The sequence below is a fragment of the Camelina sativa genome, chromosome 3, assembly GCF_000633955.1.
Source record: "Camelina sativa cultivar DH55 chromosome 3, Cs, whole genome shotgun sequence".
Classification (NCBI taxonomy): Eukaryota; Viridiplantae; Streptophyta; class Magnoliopsida; order Brassicales; family Brassicaceae; genus Camelina; species Camelina sativa.
This window is the reverse complement of record NC_025687.1, coordinates 12,992,043-13,007,788: the sequence shown is the minus strand read 5'-3', so window position 1 is coordinate 13,007,788 and position 15,746 is coordinate 12,992,043. Positions and strand designations below refer to the sequence as shown.

Below are 15,746 nucleotides of genomic sequence, written 5' to 3'. Positions count from 1 at the left end.
TATATATATATGTAGGAGTAGTACTTGAGTTGCACTTAATTACATATATGCAGATACAGAGAAAGGTTGCATGAGTGTCTTGTTTAAAAAATAATATATCCTTTAGATTAGAAATGAGGCAAGTGGAATGGGCAGAGAGTGGAGAGGAATATGATGACAATATCTGTCAAAATGTCAATAATAAGATAGATTACTTGGAATTGCACATAGAATATAATATGTATACATGCATGATGGGAAGTTGAATCAAACTAAAAGGAAACCATAAAAGGGAGCGTGAAGAGAGAATGAAAGGCTAATAATAAAGAAATGATGTTGGAGAAATAAAGTAAGAGTAGAAATTAGTAAAGCATCTATTCTTTTTTTTTTCTTTTATATTCAAAGGGAAAAATGTGGTTTATATATTCGATCGATGGTTGTAGGAAGACATGAATATACAAAAGAAAACCCTAAAATGGGTATAATAAAATCCCAAAAAGAAAGAGAAAAATAATAAAAAAGAGAGTTGGGCATGCATGATGATGTTTGGCATCCCCACAGCCCGAGGACCCAAACTACAGACGACGTGGGGACTGTTCTGCTCTTTCTCTGAACTGCATGTGACCCCCACCCGATTGTTTTCACGTATATATATATACATAAATACTCTATATAACCGGACTGAACCACAAATTTACAAAACCGAATACTTTTGCTATTTAAGATGTCTATAGTGGCTGCCTAAAAGTAAACCATACATATGGTTTTGTAGATGGTGAAAACATATAACAAGTTTTGAGTTTTCTATCAATTCGAACAAATTACTGAATAATACATATACACTATGCACTCCGATTGATTTACATGATTCATTTTGGTCTAATCCCTACATGCTTTTTCTTTCACATACGTTGTACTTGTATATTAGTATATAATTGTGAAGTCTTTGATGCTGCTGTCATATTCTTACCTTCCGGAAGAGCTATTATGTGTTTTTTATCACTTTCACTTTTATAATGTACGAAATGTCTATATAAAGCACAAAGTTTATTGAGTTAAACACAAAACTCATATAGTTTAATCCCTAATATCTGCCCATAAATATTTTTACTCGTTTAACAAACTTCCCGATGAAATAAAGCAAGACTTTCCCTAAACTATAAAAAAGTTTGTGCAAATTTATGAATGTTTAGTGAAATTTTCTTAATTTCTTTTTGTTTATTTCTATATATGGTTAGCTACTGAATACTGACGAAAAAAAGAAATTGATTTTTTTGCGACGGTAATAATTAAGCATGAAACTTACGTGGACTAAGAGTGATATATGATTGCTGCTGACTAATCTTAGTGAAATATTCTAAGAAAAATTGTTACTAAATAGTTGCAAAAATTTGACGAAATTGTGGCATAGATTGATAGATTATTCCGTCGTCAAATATCGCTAAAATTCAAATCGGTTGTAGAACAGAATAAAGATAAATGTGTAGTGAGGAACCTTTTTGAGCATGCAGTTTTAGATGCGATCGGAATACTCATTTAAGTGTACCATGGTCTTTTTATTTGGTAAAGACACTTTAGTACGACCTGAAATTCGCAAACATGTATAGTAGTATATTTTTAACTCGGTTTTCTCGGATTCATATATATATGTCAAAGTCCAGCCTAGTCCGAACATGACTTGACTACAAGATAAACCATGAGTTTGTTCAGGGACAATACAAATTATAAACATTATGCGAACCAACTAGTAAAAAAACAAAAGTCCTAATTTATTATATATATGCAAAAGTGAAAGAACCCTAATATATATTAAATCCAACAAAAAAAATAAGACTCACAACAAATAGACCATAATTACAAATTTACAACCATAGAATATATAACATTCCCAATTTAGATAGTGGAGCTAAGACCATTTTATTAACGCATTTCAAATCATCATCATGCACCATCTTATATATGGAAGTGAAAATTAATCAAATTTTGACATGCATAGATGTCGACTTTGATGCCATTTAAGTCATTGGCATGATTCTTTAACGTTTAAGAGGAAGACGATTATATATATATATATATATTGATACATTGAAAGTTGAAATTATTAGGATATATAAAACACCAGATATTATTCGAATGAATTTGCCAAAATATTGCAATCCATGTCTATATATAATTCACTGATAATTTACCAATTCTAAATATAAAGCCATTCCATATATTGTTTTCTTTTATAATGTTATGCATGAGTTTATTACTTAGTCGGCTTGATATTCTTTAAGAAGTTGGAGGATATCCATAACTATGGATGTTACAACTCTTAATGTCAGACATGATAAATAATCACTAGTTAACATGAGGGTAGAGAGCACCATATATAACATCTCTGAGTTTCCCAACTTTTAAAGATTCAGATATTTTTTCCTACGTCAACACTCTCAAAATCAAGACACCCACCTTATTAAAATCGAATCAAAACTCACACCAAACATCAATATCACATAGCATATAGAAATATATTAAAAAAAAAAGATATACATAGTTGGAAAACCATATATAACATACTTAAGATGAAGATTACATGATCTGAAATGCTATACGCGAAAGCTAGTGTCTGTTATTAACTAACGTGTGAGATCGGTAAGACTCATCACCAACCATGAAATTTTGAACCCGAATAAGATGTTGCTTCTTGAAGATGTTCATGTGATGTGATGCGAGAAAATGCACTAGCATATATATCACTATACCATCCTATTCGTTGTTGACCATAGATTTACATCAGAGTTAGGGCTTGAGGAATATAATCACTTTGATAACCGTTATCAAAGTGACTACAACATTTAATCAAAAACTACATAGATTTGACAAGGTCGGTAAGAACCTTGATTCTTTTTATGCTTCTCTTTGTTCTCAAAGTTGTTTTGGTTAGATCTAGCGAATGTGCCATGTTGAGGAAATGCACAACCAAGAGTTGAAAATTTCTCACAACCTTGTAACCGCTAAACCTATTGAATGCTTCATCTGCCTTATTGGCTATGCCCATAACATGTATATTGTTTAGAGAAAGTTCACAAGGAGGTGTTTCATCTCATAAAAAGGCAGAAATGGCTCATATTCTTTGCTAAGATCTTGAAACAAAACGAAAAGATCTTCATCGCTCAGAGTTCAGACACTAGCTTTCCAATATGGCTAAGTTATTCACACAACAACTTAGAACCACGAAGATAGCTAGACATATCTCGATTAGACGATTTCCCTTTAATAATAACTTGTATCGAGATAGAAGTCAATAAAATCAAAATCCCAAGATACATACATAGCTAATGCAATATAGAGATCATGTTTACAAGTTGACTTTTTATTATTATTAGCAAGCATTTAATGTGACAGTATTAAGCATCGAATGTGACTTTTATTCTTCTTCGATTGTTTACATTAATATTTGTAACTACGGTTCATCGAATGTGAGCTGTCGTTGCTGTGAATTACTGCCACTTTTAAAAATATTGTATATACAGTAGATGATTGCAAAAGTTGACAATTTTGGGGAGGGAAATTATGGTTTGATTATAAATTTGTTGTATAAAGTCATTTTTATTTTTGGTCAAAAGACTCAAACCAAAAGTTATTTTTTTATATTTATAAATCAAAATGGGATACAAAGGAAACAGGAATTGTGGTAAATCACATGCTTGCAATGATTATGCTTTTTAATTTTTCTTTCCACGCAGCGCGCGAGTCCTAATAAGGGCGTTATCTTCATTGACCAACTTTAACGCAACAAAAACATCCCCTCCACTCTCCCCTTTCATTACCAACCCATATATGCTATCACTCTCATCACAAGTCAGTGAATCCCATAACAACATAGCAATCTGTTTTGTTATTCTGTAATATGTAAAACCCATAAACACACGCAACCCCCAGCGATGACACTTGTACTACACTAACCAAGTTACCAAAATGTATTTTGTTTTACCCATCCACTTGTTCCGCATTGTCCAAAAGAAGGCCAAATTATAAATGTTTATTTTCATTATGCTATCACTACTAATACATGTTTTTTATATCCAATTAACTACCTTAACATTGCCTTCAAAAAGTTAAAACTCGTATTAATGCCCACTCACACACCAACACGACCACTCGTTTATATAAAAAAAAATGAGAAGACGAAGAAATGAAAATGAAAACGAGAAGGATAGACGTTCAAGAAGAAGAAGAGTGAGGTTGATCAAAGTGGAGAAGCAGAGTTGCACATTTGGGGCAATTCTTTGAGAGTTTAGGTACCATGTAATACATGAAACAAGCTTTGCAACCAGCTACCACAATAACATCTTCTTCTTCTTCTTCCTCGTCTTTTCGATATTTTCTCGATGAAGGAGACGACTCGGATGAAGACTCTTGGCTTTCATAATACGAGTTACCTTCTTCTGATGAAAACACAGTTCCATACGATTCTCCACTGGATTGATCTACATTGTTCCTGCTCGCCAATTTCCTAGGATCTTCTTCCTTCACTCTCATTCCATCATTCCAGTTTCTGTAGTAAACCTCTCCTGTCTTCATTACAGAAGTAATAAAACTTAAAAACTCCTTTGATGCTAAAGCTAATAACCTAATGTACCAGAAGTAAAGTTTTGTTTTTTTTGTTTTTTTGTACTTTCTCTTTGCAATGCAAAATAATGCACCCCAAGTTATGTGACAAAAATAGCTTGGACTAGATTTATCATATATGCAAATCTCACTGTACGAAAAAAACATATGCTCCATTAAAGAAAATCATCAAGCAGATAAAAAGATTGACTGTAAAAGCAACACTAAGAATTTGCTTATTCAAAGGAAAGCTCAAGGTCAAGCCCTGATACTTCTCAAATATATCTCTTCCCCAAGAAAACATAAAAAATATATCAATTATAGGGAAACAAAAGAGGTTGGTTTAGTGTTTTACCTTGAGATCAAGACACTGTTCCAAATGAGAAGGAACAGAGAAGTGAGAATTGAGGTCCAAGAATCTATCTGAGATGGGGATATGTTCGTCCGTCATACCAAACCCATCTCCGATACTTCTTCTCTGATTACTCAGTGAACAATTCTGCATCGATCTCTCTAGATACTCTGTTATCGTCTCCATGTTCCTCTGTCACCGGAATGTTTCCAAAAACAGAGGAGAAGAAAAGAAAACAAAAGAGAATTTTCAAGATAGATAGAAAAAAACATAAACGAAGGAAGATTCTATAAAAACAAAAAGAAAAAGAGAGAGAGAGTTTGAGGGTAGTTTGGGGCTTTCGAAGAGGTCACGCGCCGTGTTATATGTTGGGTAAAGAGAAAGCTGGAGGAGGCGTAGCTGTCAGGTAACAGATGAAGCACTGAGCCTCGCATTTTGTCGCACGTCTGTGTTATTTTCATCAAACATATGACCAACCTCTCTACACGCGCGGCTCATGCCTGTGAGACGTGAGACAAATACAAACATAATCATGTTAATATCCGTTAGTGCTCAATTTATCTTTTATTAATGGTACTTTGGGCGCTGTGAATCAGATCCTTTATGTTGCATCACCAACTTTAATAGTTATTACCTCGTAGAAACATATCATTCTTGTTCAAAACTAAAACACCAGACAACAGAACAAGGTGAAAAATATGTTCACAGAACCGCAATAACATGTCCAAATAGTTAAAAAGCATTTATAGGTGATGGTGATATGAGGAAAGAGGTTTTAGTCGTCTGAGTAATTGACGGCGAGATCCCAGTAGTGAACAACACCAGCATCAATGAAAATTTTCTTGGCAGAGGATTCGGTCAGGCATTCTTGTACATGAAACCTGTGAAAACTCGGCTTTGCAACGCTTCCTTGCCAAACCAACCAACATTTGTTTTCCCCATTCGCCTCTTCTTCCTCGTCATCCTTCTCTTCCTTCTTCTCTGCTTCTTCCCAGTTTATTCGCCTCAGCATCAGCTTCCCATATCTATTTATCGCTTTGCTTTTGCCCTCAACCACAACAACACTCATTCCCTCCGTCATCACACTACACCCTGTTAGTCTGTTGTCTCTTGCATTCATCTCCACTTTAAATCTTGTTTTAGGATGCGATAGCTTCTTGATCTTGTACACCGACACAAGTGTCTCAACCGTTGTTGGATCATCAAATAGCTTCCTCTCTTTCTTCTCACGTTTCTCTGCAGGAGTTAGCTTCCGGGCTGCGTTCCTGTCCGTATGAGCCTGCTCACGCTCGGCAGCTGCTGTGCGGATCTCTTTTTCAAGCTTGGTTGGGTCTTGGGTCGCTTCAGACCCAAGAACCTTCATCAAGTTGCTCATCTTCACCTTTGCTTTTGGTGGTTCAAGCAACCCTTGTCGGATCATCTCCTGTTTATCCTTTTCTTTTGCTAGACGCCTCTGTGTTCGCAGTTTCTTCTGTTCCTTCTTTGTCAGTTTGAGAGGTTGGGGTGGTGGAGGCGCTGCCTCTGCAGGTGGCTCTATGGGACGAGGATGCTCAATGTAATGAGTAAGTTTTTCTATCTTTAGATCGCTTTCAGTAATAATGCCATCGGCTATGTCACCGTATTCGCCATTGACGAGGACATTTGCATCCCTGAAATATAAAACAATTATGAACTAAGAAAACCCATCATGAACATATACAGTGAAAAAGACCAACACGGCAGAAAACAAAGCAGCCAGATTAACTATTTGGACTTGCATTGGAAGGTAATAAGTGGATCATAATCATCAGTCCAACCATGTTACCATATTCTCTAAGTAATCATACTACTGCTGATCATAAAAGCATTGAACTTTCAGAAGAATTATATGACATATGCCAACACCCAAAGAAATCAAGAATTTGCATTATTGATAGTATACATCCCACCTCAACAAAACGAGTAATTCAAAAAATAAACAAATAACCCTAAACCAACAGGAGTAACAAGAATACCAAACAATTATGTGAATATCATGCATCGATGAGAGCTAACTGAATGTGTAGTTATGGTGATTCATCACTTTAGTCAAATGCCCCCCAAAAGTTTCAAGTTAAATTTAATAAGTGTAGGATGACTTGTTTCCATCAAGGTTATGCCAAGTAAATGTCACATCAGAATTCAGAAAAAAACAACTTAGAGCATTAACAGAAAGGACAAGGTGAGAAAATTACGTACCACCACTCAACATCTGGAATTGGCTCCTTCGGCTTCTCTTTTCTCGGGACACGTTCTGATACCTCTATCAAATTTGGATTTATATCATCCTTTGCCTTTGCCAGATGCACTTGCTTCACCTTCAGCTCCCTTTCTTTTGCTTCACCAAATTGACTCTACAAAGGAAAGATAAAAATACACATAGTGAGACAACTATAGAGACCACCAAGAAGGAACATGGTTAAAAGGAATTCATACAAAAGACAATGCATACCTTTAACTTCAAACTCTCAGCATCTCTTGTCCATTTACCTTCCTCAACAAACTGGAAAGTCATACGTTTAGGTCTCACAATCTTTTTTACATCAATACCCATCCGTGGGTCAAAATGGGGGTCTTCTTTTAGATCTTCTTCCAGTTGAGGTTTAAGAATCTGAAAAGCGTCTTTCTTCTGTTTGTTTATGTTAACCTGTAAAATACAAGTACATTAGAAGCTCGATCATAAAAAGAAAAAAACATGAAAACTTAAGTCATTAAGATTAACATTGCTGACCTTCAATGTACTAAGATTGCTTGGTTTAGTCACACTAATAACATTTCCATGTTCATCAATCTCCCTTCCTAGTGCATCCACACGCAGAACAGGGGGCTTGGCGGGTCTCTCTGCAACAGCCGTATCTGAGGGTGCTTGTCCTGAAAATAGGTTTCCATCCAGACGAAATCCCATGTTAGCTGCCAGCTCCTGAGCTCGCTTAACAGCTTCAATGTTAATACTCCCAAGACCAGCAAGGCCAGAATGTGGCACTGCTGATGCAAAAGATGTTCCTGTAGAGACAGCAGGAGTGGTAGTCGATGATGGTACTCTGGTATCTGGGCTACCTTCTGAAGTTGACTTAGTACCCTTGTTCAACTGCACAGAGAAGAAAGGGCAATTTATCAAATACAAAGTTGTAAGAGCAGAATGAATGCAAATGTCTAGAATATCTGCAGATCTTACCAAAGGCAGTTTCTTCAATTTATCCGCCAATCCTTTGTGCTTGAACTGTAGTGTTTTCTTAGCTTTCGCTAACGCATCAGAAGACATGTTTGGAGTACTTTTCCCAGCTGTTGACAATGGTCTTCCATCTGTACTAGATTTTCCAGGAACCTCATGAGATCTGACAATACTAGCCTTATTTTCATCCGTTGTATATATCGAAGATACCTTAGTGAGCAGGGTTTGACTAGGAGCCAAAGAAGCTTCCGATGCAACAGAAGTAATTGAAGAGGCGCCCTGCACAGAGACAAGAAGATACAAGCATTTCAAACACCATTCACACAACCTATTTGAAGCTCAAGTAGCAAAGAAGACTCGAGGTAATTTTGAACAAGTCTCGAGTAAGCAAACAGAAGAAACAGACAGTAGCAACTAAGAAGATTAACAAAAAAAGGTATAGAGAACTCACAATCGAAACGCCGCTGGTAGGATTCAAAGCCCCAGAACCCTCAGTGACGTGAGCACTCTTGTTCTCAGATTCCATAGCCACATCCTCAAACCTGCTCTTCCTCTCACCATTCCCATCGGAAAACCTAGATTTCTTCTTCCCATCCCTAGCCCCATTCTCCTCGTCTCTCTCTTTCCTCTTGCTCCTCGATTCCTTCTCTTTAGTTCCTTCGTGAGCCATCTCATGATGATACCTTTCCCTATCTCTACTGCCTTCCCTCTCGCCTCGCTCTACAGATCTCCTACCTCTCTCCTTACCCCTATCTCTCTCATCCTCCCTATCCTCGCGCCTCGATGAACGGTAGTGGTCTGAATCACGCCGCTTCGACTCAACATCGCGATCGCGGCGGCGTCCGCCTTCACGTTGCGGAGAATGGTCGGGACTCGAATCACGATCACGATCGTCACGGTGGCTCCTGGAATATCTCTCCTTATCCATGGCGATTTTAGGGTTTGGTTTTTTTTTGTTTTTTACTGAGCTTAGGAATTTTGCTTCGTCGGTCCTATTAATATACGAAAATTCACAACCGGAATAAACCAGCTAATCGAAATTGAACCAAAAAGACCCAGAGAAACCAAGCGCTATTGTATCAGATTCTTCGTAACCTCTGGAAAAATCAAGAGAGTGAAAAGACGGGAGATATCTCACCGGTATATACAGTACAAATCTGTCACCGACGCGTCAAACAAACTTCCCTTCCCTCTTCCAATTATGGGCCCAAGCCCATTTCCGAGTTACTCTTAATTGGCTTTCTATGTTATTTTTTTTGTAGTTTGGATGACTGATATAAGAAATTTACTTTTATTTTACAACAATTTTCTCAATTTCAATTTCACTAAACGATGATATTTTATTAATTTTAAGTATCAATTAAATATATTTTCTACAAAATCATATGAAATGCAATAAAAAAACATCCCAAAGATTAATTTATTTTTTAATCTTTTTTATATCCACTTTAGTTTAAGCTATATTGCTACGTAAAATTCTAACGATTTATTCTTTATAATAAAAATTTTGGAAATAGAATATCAAATTTTGTTTTATATAGAAAATCATTAAATTACAAATTTTTGAATTAAATAAACATTATAATGATCTTTATACCATTATATTTTGGATCACAAGAACTAAATATAATGATTATAAATTCTAAGAGAGAGTTACATTTTTTATTTAATAATTTGATTATAACAGTTTATTTTGTTAAAATATTGCATACTTTCTTTCTTTTTTTTCTCAGTAAACATTGCATACTTTCAAAAATAAAATAAATATACATGAATGAAGATGATTTATGAGCTTTGATCGAAATTTAGTATTGTTGAATCTGCATCTATAATTATTTTTTACAGCCACCAAAATTTTATTATACATATGTAACTAAAAATTAGAAAATAATCAGAAGAAAAAGATGGAAGGAAAAATTACATAAAAAAAAAACATTTGAACAAAATAAGATAAATCTAACAGAATATATAATCATACTCTTACCATGAGTTTTGAACCCATGCAAGAACATAAACAAAACAAAGAAAATATTTAGAATTTGAGATATGGTGGATGATGATGTGAGAATGATTATTTATGGGATTCTAAGGGTTGAAAGTTACATTTCTAATATAATTTAATTAGAGGAGTTATAGTTATAATTTATAGTGTGTTTGAATGAAATGAATTGTCAAATAAATTGTCAATTCATAATTTATGTAATTTCAGTTACAATTTAGTAGTAAAATATGGATTTTTATTTAATTTAATTTAAAATTAATGTACGTTATTATATTTTTATTTAATTTAAAATAATTATTAATTTTAAAAAACTTAAATGCTAAATAGACTAGTAAAGAGAGAGTGAAACCTTACTTTTATATGTATGATTTGTTGAGTTATCTATTCAAAGTTATCAATTGCTGATATTTTGTTTTTTTACAAAAAAAAAGAGAATGAATAAATATATTAATTTATCGAAATATTAAGTACTATGTATCTACATGTCGAGTATTCAGATGACTAAATTATGCTGAAATGTTTGTGATTAGAGAAAAGATGATCGAAGCTGTTACTTAGTTACTACACTGATTTTTTTTTCCCTACACTGATTTAAAAATGAACAAAACTCCAAAGGTTTAAAAAAGTCATTACTATTTACGGAAAGAAATAATGCCAATATAATCATGTGCTTTGATCTAACTTACTCTATATAAGTAAAGAATATAAAAAAGTTGGAAAAGAAGATTAGATATTTTCTCCATAGGTTCTCTATCTCTGTCACGTTCAGTACCTTCAACGTCAGCTTCGCCGTCTCGATCTGAACAATCCATTTTTTATACACAAAGTTCCATACATGGCAACATTTAGTAGTAGTAAATCCCAAAGCTTCGTTGTCTTCTTTATTCCAATAAAGATTTGCAGATAATAAAGAAGGGAGTTAGTTATGGATAGTTCAGAGAGAGCACCGTGCGATTTCTGCGGCGAGCGTGCGGCGGTATTGTTTTGTAGAGCCGATACGGCGAAGCTTTGTTTGCCGTGTGATCAGCACGTCCACACGGCGAATCTCTTGTCGAGGAAGCACGTTCGATCTCAGATATGTGATAACTGCGGTAACGAGCCCGTCTCTGTACGTTGCTTCACCGATAATTTTGTTTTGTGTCAGGAGTGTGATTGGGATGTTCACGGGAGCTGCTCTGTTTCCGATGCTCATGTTCGATCCGCCGTTGAAGGTTTCTCCGGCTGTCTGTCGGCGCTGGAGCTTGCTGCTTTATGGGGGATTGATTTGGAAGGAGGGAGGAAAAAAGAAGAAGAAGAAGAAGAGAGTCAAGTTCCGATGATGGAGAATTTGGGGATGCAGTTGGATTCGTGGGTTTTGGGATCTGATGTTGTTCTCCAGGATTTGATTGTTCCTAGTGATACTACGTTTAATAAACGTGGGTCTTCTTCTAGTTGTGGGAGGTATAAACAGGTGTTGTGTAAACAGCTTGAGGAGTTGCTTAAGAAGGATGTTGTTGTTGGTGATGATGGTGATTGTGATCGTGATGGAGATGGAGAAGCAGGAGAAGGGATTATGGTTCCGGAGATGCCTGAGAGGTTGGAATGGGAAAGAGATGTAGAGGAGATCTATGGCAGAGAAGTTAACCACTTGCCCCAGCAGACGTCCTTTACACCTTTGCTGTGGAAGGCTACTAATCCTAGTGGTGGGCAGAGTTCTCAGGTTCAACTTTATCTCTGTTTTGATTGTTTTGGCCATGGTTGCTGTTTTGGTTTGTGCTTAGAATAGTTTAAGTTTCTCTTAATGGACAGTCTGTTAAGTGATGTGTTTTCCCAAATGATCAACAGATGAAAGGGTTCTGTTAACATGTATAGTGAACTTGCAGATATGGGATTTTAACTTGGGACAGTTAAGGGGACCCGAGGACACTAGCCAAATGGAAGCTGCATATCTAGCAAAAGGTGCTGCTTCATTCGCAATCAACAACTTTGTTGACAATATGAATGAAACTTGTTCCACTAACGTGAAAGGTGTAAAACGGATTTGTAAGGTAAATAGTTCTCATACGCATTCGTTATTTAAGTAAGTATTTTCGTGATAAAACTTGAAGAGAGTAGTGTTTCAAAAGTCAAAACTCATAGGTTCTTATCTCCATTTTCTTCTCAGAAACTGTTGTAGATAGTGTATCCCTTTTTAGTGAATGGAGATAGATTTGAGAACTTGAAACCTACTTAGAGATAAGTTACTAGTTGGTTTGCTTTTCTATATTTTACTTTTACCCCAGAATACCAGTTCCAACATTTTGACTTGTCATATCTATGTGCTAGGCAACTTAACTGTAACCAATACATACACATACTGTTGTGATGCTGATTAGGATTCTTTTGCAGGATGACTACAAGCGATCAACATCATGCCAGGTACAAGTACAACCAACAACATCTGAGAGCAACCATCATTCAGTTACCTTTGGCTCCGAGAAAGCTTCCAACTCCTCCTCCAGCGACTTGCATTGCATTGCTGGAACTAGTTGTAAGACCACAAGACTATTGGCAACCAAGGCTGATCTGGAGCGGCTGGCTCAGAACAGAGGCAATGCAATGCAGCGTTACAAGAAAAAGAGGAACACACGGAGGTATTTGCTGATTTTTCTTTTCCCTTTTGATAATTTTCTATTGCCCAATCTCCCCCAAAGAACCTAATACCATATTACGTGTCTCCCTTTGTCTTGGATCTTGGTGTGAACAGATATGATAAGACTATAAGGTATGAATCGAGGAAGGCAAGAGCGGACACTAGGTTGCGTGTCAGAGGCAGATTTGTGAAAGCTAGTGAAGCTCCTTATCCTTAAGTCTCTACATCATATAAGTTTCCCTTTACCCTTTTTAAATTAAAAGAAATATGTTGTTGACTGTATATCTTGGTCTATCAAAGCAATTTAAAGTCTCACAAGCTAATGCACCTTGACAGTATTTGCAAAAAGAACAACTCAAGAGCAAAAAGTAAACAACGTCTGAACAAGCATATGTAGCTAATGATCCAATGAAACATAGTTACATTTATTCGCAAGGCATAATAGATAATAATACTTAAAGCGCACAGTAAGTGGTGAGATCAGATATGTCTTTCCGGGCGTTAGGCAAGTTGCTGAATTTCAAGAAACCCCAGAAATCAAAAGGCTTATAGAGACGAGGATGTTCATCATCTACCATCTCCTCAGGCGCATTTATGATCACTCCTTCTTTAGGAATCGTGAACAGTCCAGCCGAATACCGATCTTTCTTTCCGGTTGTAATCACACGGTGAATCGGAGGAAATATCCCACCATTCAACAGTACCTACAACACCGTATTCTTACATATATGTTAATCACATAACTAAAGGACGTTATAAAAGAACGAAACTTGAGATTCAAGAAAGCATATTTTTGGTTACATGAAGAGAAGCTCCGGCCATAACAATGAAAGAAGCAGCTTGAGATGGCTTAACTTTGATCCACTCTTTGCCATCTTTGGTTTTGATCTCCAAGCCATCTACGTCATCGTTCTGGCTGAGTATTGTGAGGAAGTGCCTATCGATATGAGGGTAAAAACCTATCTTACTCTTTGTATCATCATCGGAAAGTCCTTTGTATTTAAGTATCTGAAAGTGCTTATTCGCTGAGTTAAGATGCTCCTCCATGTATTTCTCGAGTCCGAAACTCTCCAGAGTCATTGTCCTCACCTTCAAGCTTAATTCTATTAACTTCTCCGCAAACGACTGAACATTCTTGCTGAAATTATGTAGTACTATTAATCTTAGTATTTTAGATGATGAAAATTAAAATTCAATCTTTCTATTCTTCATCACACTCCGCTTATTGGTTAAAATGTTCTGATTGGTTATATTAAATATGTTATATATAAATAGATAAAAGTAGTAGGTGTAAGGTGTCATTCATGCAAAAGAGATAATTAAAAATATACTCCTCAAAAAGTATATAAATAAAAGTCGTAGGTGTAATGTGTCATTCATGCAAGTTATTACAGGAGCTTTGGTTTGTTCTAAAAACTTAAACACACAAAAACTAAAACTAAAGCTAAAAGCCTAAAACTAATATTAAAATATAAAAACGTATTAGAACTTATTTTATTTTCAAATTGGTTCTTAAGAAAACCAAATACGTACTAAAAAATATACCATTCACATGCATTTCTATATAAATTAAAACCAAATAAAAAGCCAAATAATTCTGTAAAAGCCTACAAACATGCACTGCCAAAAGTTTGTTTCAAGTGATAAGAAGGGTACCTGACGAAGGTGTTGCCTTGAGGCCAAAGCTTGTGAGTCAAGTCATTAACAACATTAGGATTATCAACACCGTAAAAGCCCATGCCTTCTTGTGAAGGGACAATCGGAAGCGTCAAGTATCCTTCGTAATGTATGTTTGTCTTTGTACTCTGTTTGGTCTCCAATGGCAAATCGAAAACCTCCTTGGAGGCCTCGAGCAACTTAACCTTCCGTAGCTCCATGGAAGCTCCATCGAACAACGCCTCGAAACATCCATACTCTTCTAAGGCTTTTCGGACTTGGGATCTAACCAAGTCCCACTCGGGGGTTTCCGGTTTGAGATCTGGACTGGAGAAGTCGATGATCGGGAGCGAAAGGGGAACTTGGGTTTCCGAACTGATCGACATCTTTAGTTTGGTCTTGTGTTGTGTAACGATTTTGAAGATTAGGTGAAGAAACCTAAGAGGAGAAAGACCAAGTGTTTGCATATATAGTCCCAAATGTTCACCACGTGTTCACATATATTTCGGCCCAGAAGACCACCAAGCATGACAACACCCCACCCAATCAAATATCACTAGCAACAATAAAAATATTTCCCATTTAAACATTGACCATATGATTACATACCACATCAACAATAAAAAAAATATGTAGAAAATTATGAATAAAAATAAGGTTAAATTATATTTGTTATGAAATAAGAAAATTATATTAAATTTATAACCCCAATCAAATATCACTAGATATGAAAAAAACAAACCCCCCCCCCATTTAAACATTGATCATATATGATTACATACCATACCACATCAACAATAAAAAATAATTATAAATTATTAATAAAAATAAGGATATAAATTATATTTTATGAAATAGGAAAATTGTATTAAATTTATATAAGAATCAAAACTAAAGTAAACAATCTCTTAATAATAACAATCCTAGTAACAATCCTTAGAGTTACGTCTATTCATTAGCGTTTTTTAGTTATATTCTTTTGTCATTTACATATTCGTCTTTAAACATTTATATCACAAGTTGCAATTTTTTATTATAATTGTGTCTTTTCATTAGGTAACTTTAAAAAATGAATCATCTTATGAATCACATTTTTTTCAAAGATCACCTACAAGAAAACACGCCTATTGCGATAGAAGAATTCATAGCAAATCCCTCGCAAATAGGCAAAAACAAGGAAATTGCGAGGAACACACTTCCTTCGCAAATCGCTTCTCGCAAATTGGTCAATGTCGCGAATCCCTCGCAACTTTTGCGAAGAAAAAAATGCCCTCACAAAAACAACGCAAATTGTGAGGGACAATATCAATAGCAGATTCCTTGCAACTTAATTCAAGTCATTCCCTCACAAACTTTGCGA

At 35.6% G+C, this 15,746-nt stretch overlaps 4 protein-coding genes across 6 annotated transcripts; 1 reads left to right on the top strand and 3 right to left on the bottom strand.

Moving 5' to 3' along the window:
* On the bottom strand, window positions 3,987-5,347 carry LOC104776856. The gene is made up of 2 exons (XM_010500998.2): window positions 4,931-5,347; window positions 3,987-4,542 (listed from the first exon to the last, which is right to left on the bottom strand). Exons 1-2 carry the CDS (start codon window positions 5,111-5,113, stop codon window positions 4,189-4,191), a joined length of 537 nt encoding a protein of 178 aa, XP_010499300.1. The 5' UTR covers window positions 5,114-5,347; the 3' UTR covers window positions 3,987-4,188.
* On the bottom strand, window positions 5,514-9,200 carry LOC104776855 (U4/U6 small nuclear ribonucleoprotein Prp3-like). Of its 3 annotated transcripts, XM_019243695.1 has the most exons (7): window positions 8,569-8,972; window positions 8,328-8,396; window positions 8,121-8,248; window positions 7,677-8,033; window positions 7,398-7,592; window positions 7,145-7,299; window positions 5,514-6,576 (listed from the first exon to the last, which is right to left on the bottom strand). In XM_019243695.1, the coding sequence occupies exons 3-7, from the start codon at window positions 8,205-8,207 to the stop codon at window positions 5,703-5,705; spliced, it is 1,668 nt and encodes a 555-aa protein (XP_019099240.1). In that variant the 5' UTR covers window positions 8,208-8,248; window positions 8,328-8,396; window positions 8,569-8,972; the 3' UTR covers window positions 5,514-5,702. The 3 variants fall into 3 exon arrangements, with proteins under 3 accessions (XP_019099240.1, XP_019099241.1, XP_010499299.1); XM_019243696.1 differs by lacking the exon at window positions 8,569-8,972 and having other exon boundaries at window positions 8,121-8,253; XM_010500997.2 differs by having other exon boundaries at window positions 5,516-6,576; window positions 8,121-8,396; window positions 8,569-9,200.
* LOC104776854 (zinc finger protein CONSTANS-LIKE 15) lies at window positions 10,833-13,065 on the top strand. Its single transcript, XM_010500996.1, has 4 exons — window positions 10,833-11,818; window positions 11,982-12,146; window positions 12,487-12,731; window positions 12,845-13,065. The coding sequence occupies exons 1-4, from the start codon at window positions 11,045-11,047 to the stop codon at window positions 12,945-12,947; spliced, it is 1,287 nt and encodes a 428-aa protein (XP_010499298.1). The 5' UTR covers window positions 10,833-11,044; the 3' UTR covers window positions 12,948-13,065.
* On the bottom strand, window positions 13,067-14,845 carry LOC104776853 (probable 2-oxoglutarate-dependent dioxygenase AOP1). Its single transcript, XM_010500995.1, has 3 exons — window positions 14,387-14,845; window positions 13,532-13,868; window positions 13,067-13,434 (listed from the first exon to the last, which is right to left on the bottom strand). The coding sequence occupies exons 1-3, from the start codon at window positions 14,770-14,772 to the stop codon at window positions 13,186-13,188; spliced, it is 972 nt and encodes a 323-aa protein (XP_010499297.1). The 5' UTR covers window positions 14,773-14,845; the 3' UTR covers window positions 13,067-13,185.

Bases quoted from the DNA above. Each gene is read 5' to 3' on its own strand.
- LOC104776853 (XM_010500995.1), bottom strand. From the start codon at position 14,772: ATGTCGATCAGTTCGGAAACCCAAGTTCCCCTTTCGCTCCCGATCATC. The intron at 13,869-14,386 runs GTACCCTTCTTA...ACATAATTTCAG, and splicing joins CAAGGCAACACCTTCGTCAG to CAAGAATGTTCAGTCGTTTG. The intron at 13,435-13,531 runs GTAACCAAAAAT...ACGGTGTTGTAG, and splicing joins TGGCCGGAGCTTCTCTTCAT to GTACTGTTGAATGGTGGGAT.
- LOC104776854 (XM_010500996.1), top strand. From the start codon at position 11,045: ATGGATAGTTCAGAGAGAGCACCGTGCGATTTCTGCGGCGAGCGTGCG. The intron at 11,819-11,981 runs GTTCAACTTTAT...GTGAACTTGCAG, and splicing joins GTGGTGGGCAGAGTTCTCAG to ATATGGGATTTTAACTTGGG. The intron at 12,732-12,844 runs GTATTTGCTGAT...TGGTGTGAACAG, and splicing joins AAAAAGAGGAACACACGGAG to ATATGATAAGACTATAAGGT.
- LOC104776856 (XM_010500998.2), bottom strand. From the start codon at position 5,113: ATGGAGACGATAACAGAGTATCTAGAGAGATCGATGCAGAATTGTTCA. The intron at 4,543-4,930 runs GTAAAACACTAA...TCTGTAATGAAG, and splicing joins AACAGTGTCTTGATCTCAAG to ACAGGAGAGGTTTACTACAG.
- LOC104776855 (XM_010500997.2), bottom strand. From the start codon at position 9,045: ATGGATAAGGAGAGATATTCCAGGAGCCACCGTGACGATCGTGATCGT. The intron at 8,397-8,568 runs GTGAGTTCTCTA...GTCTCTGTGCAG, and splicing joins CTACCAGCGGCGTTTCGATT to GGCGCCTCTTCAATTACTTC. The intron at 7,300-7,397 runs GTATGCATTGTC...TTTCCTTTGTAG, and splicing joins CTGAGAGTTTGAAGTTAAAG to AGTCAATTTGGTGAAGCAAA.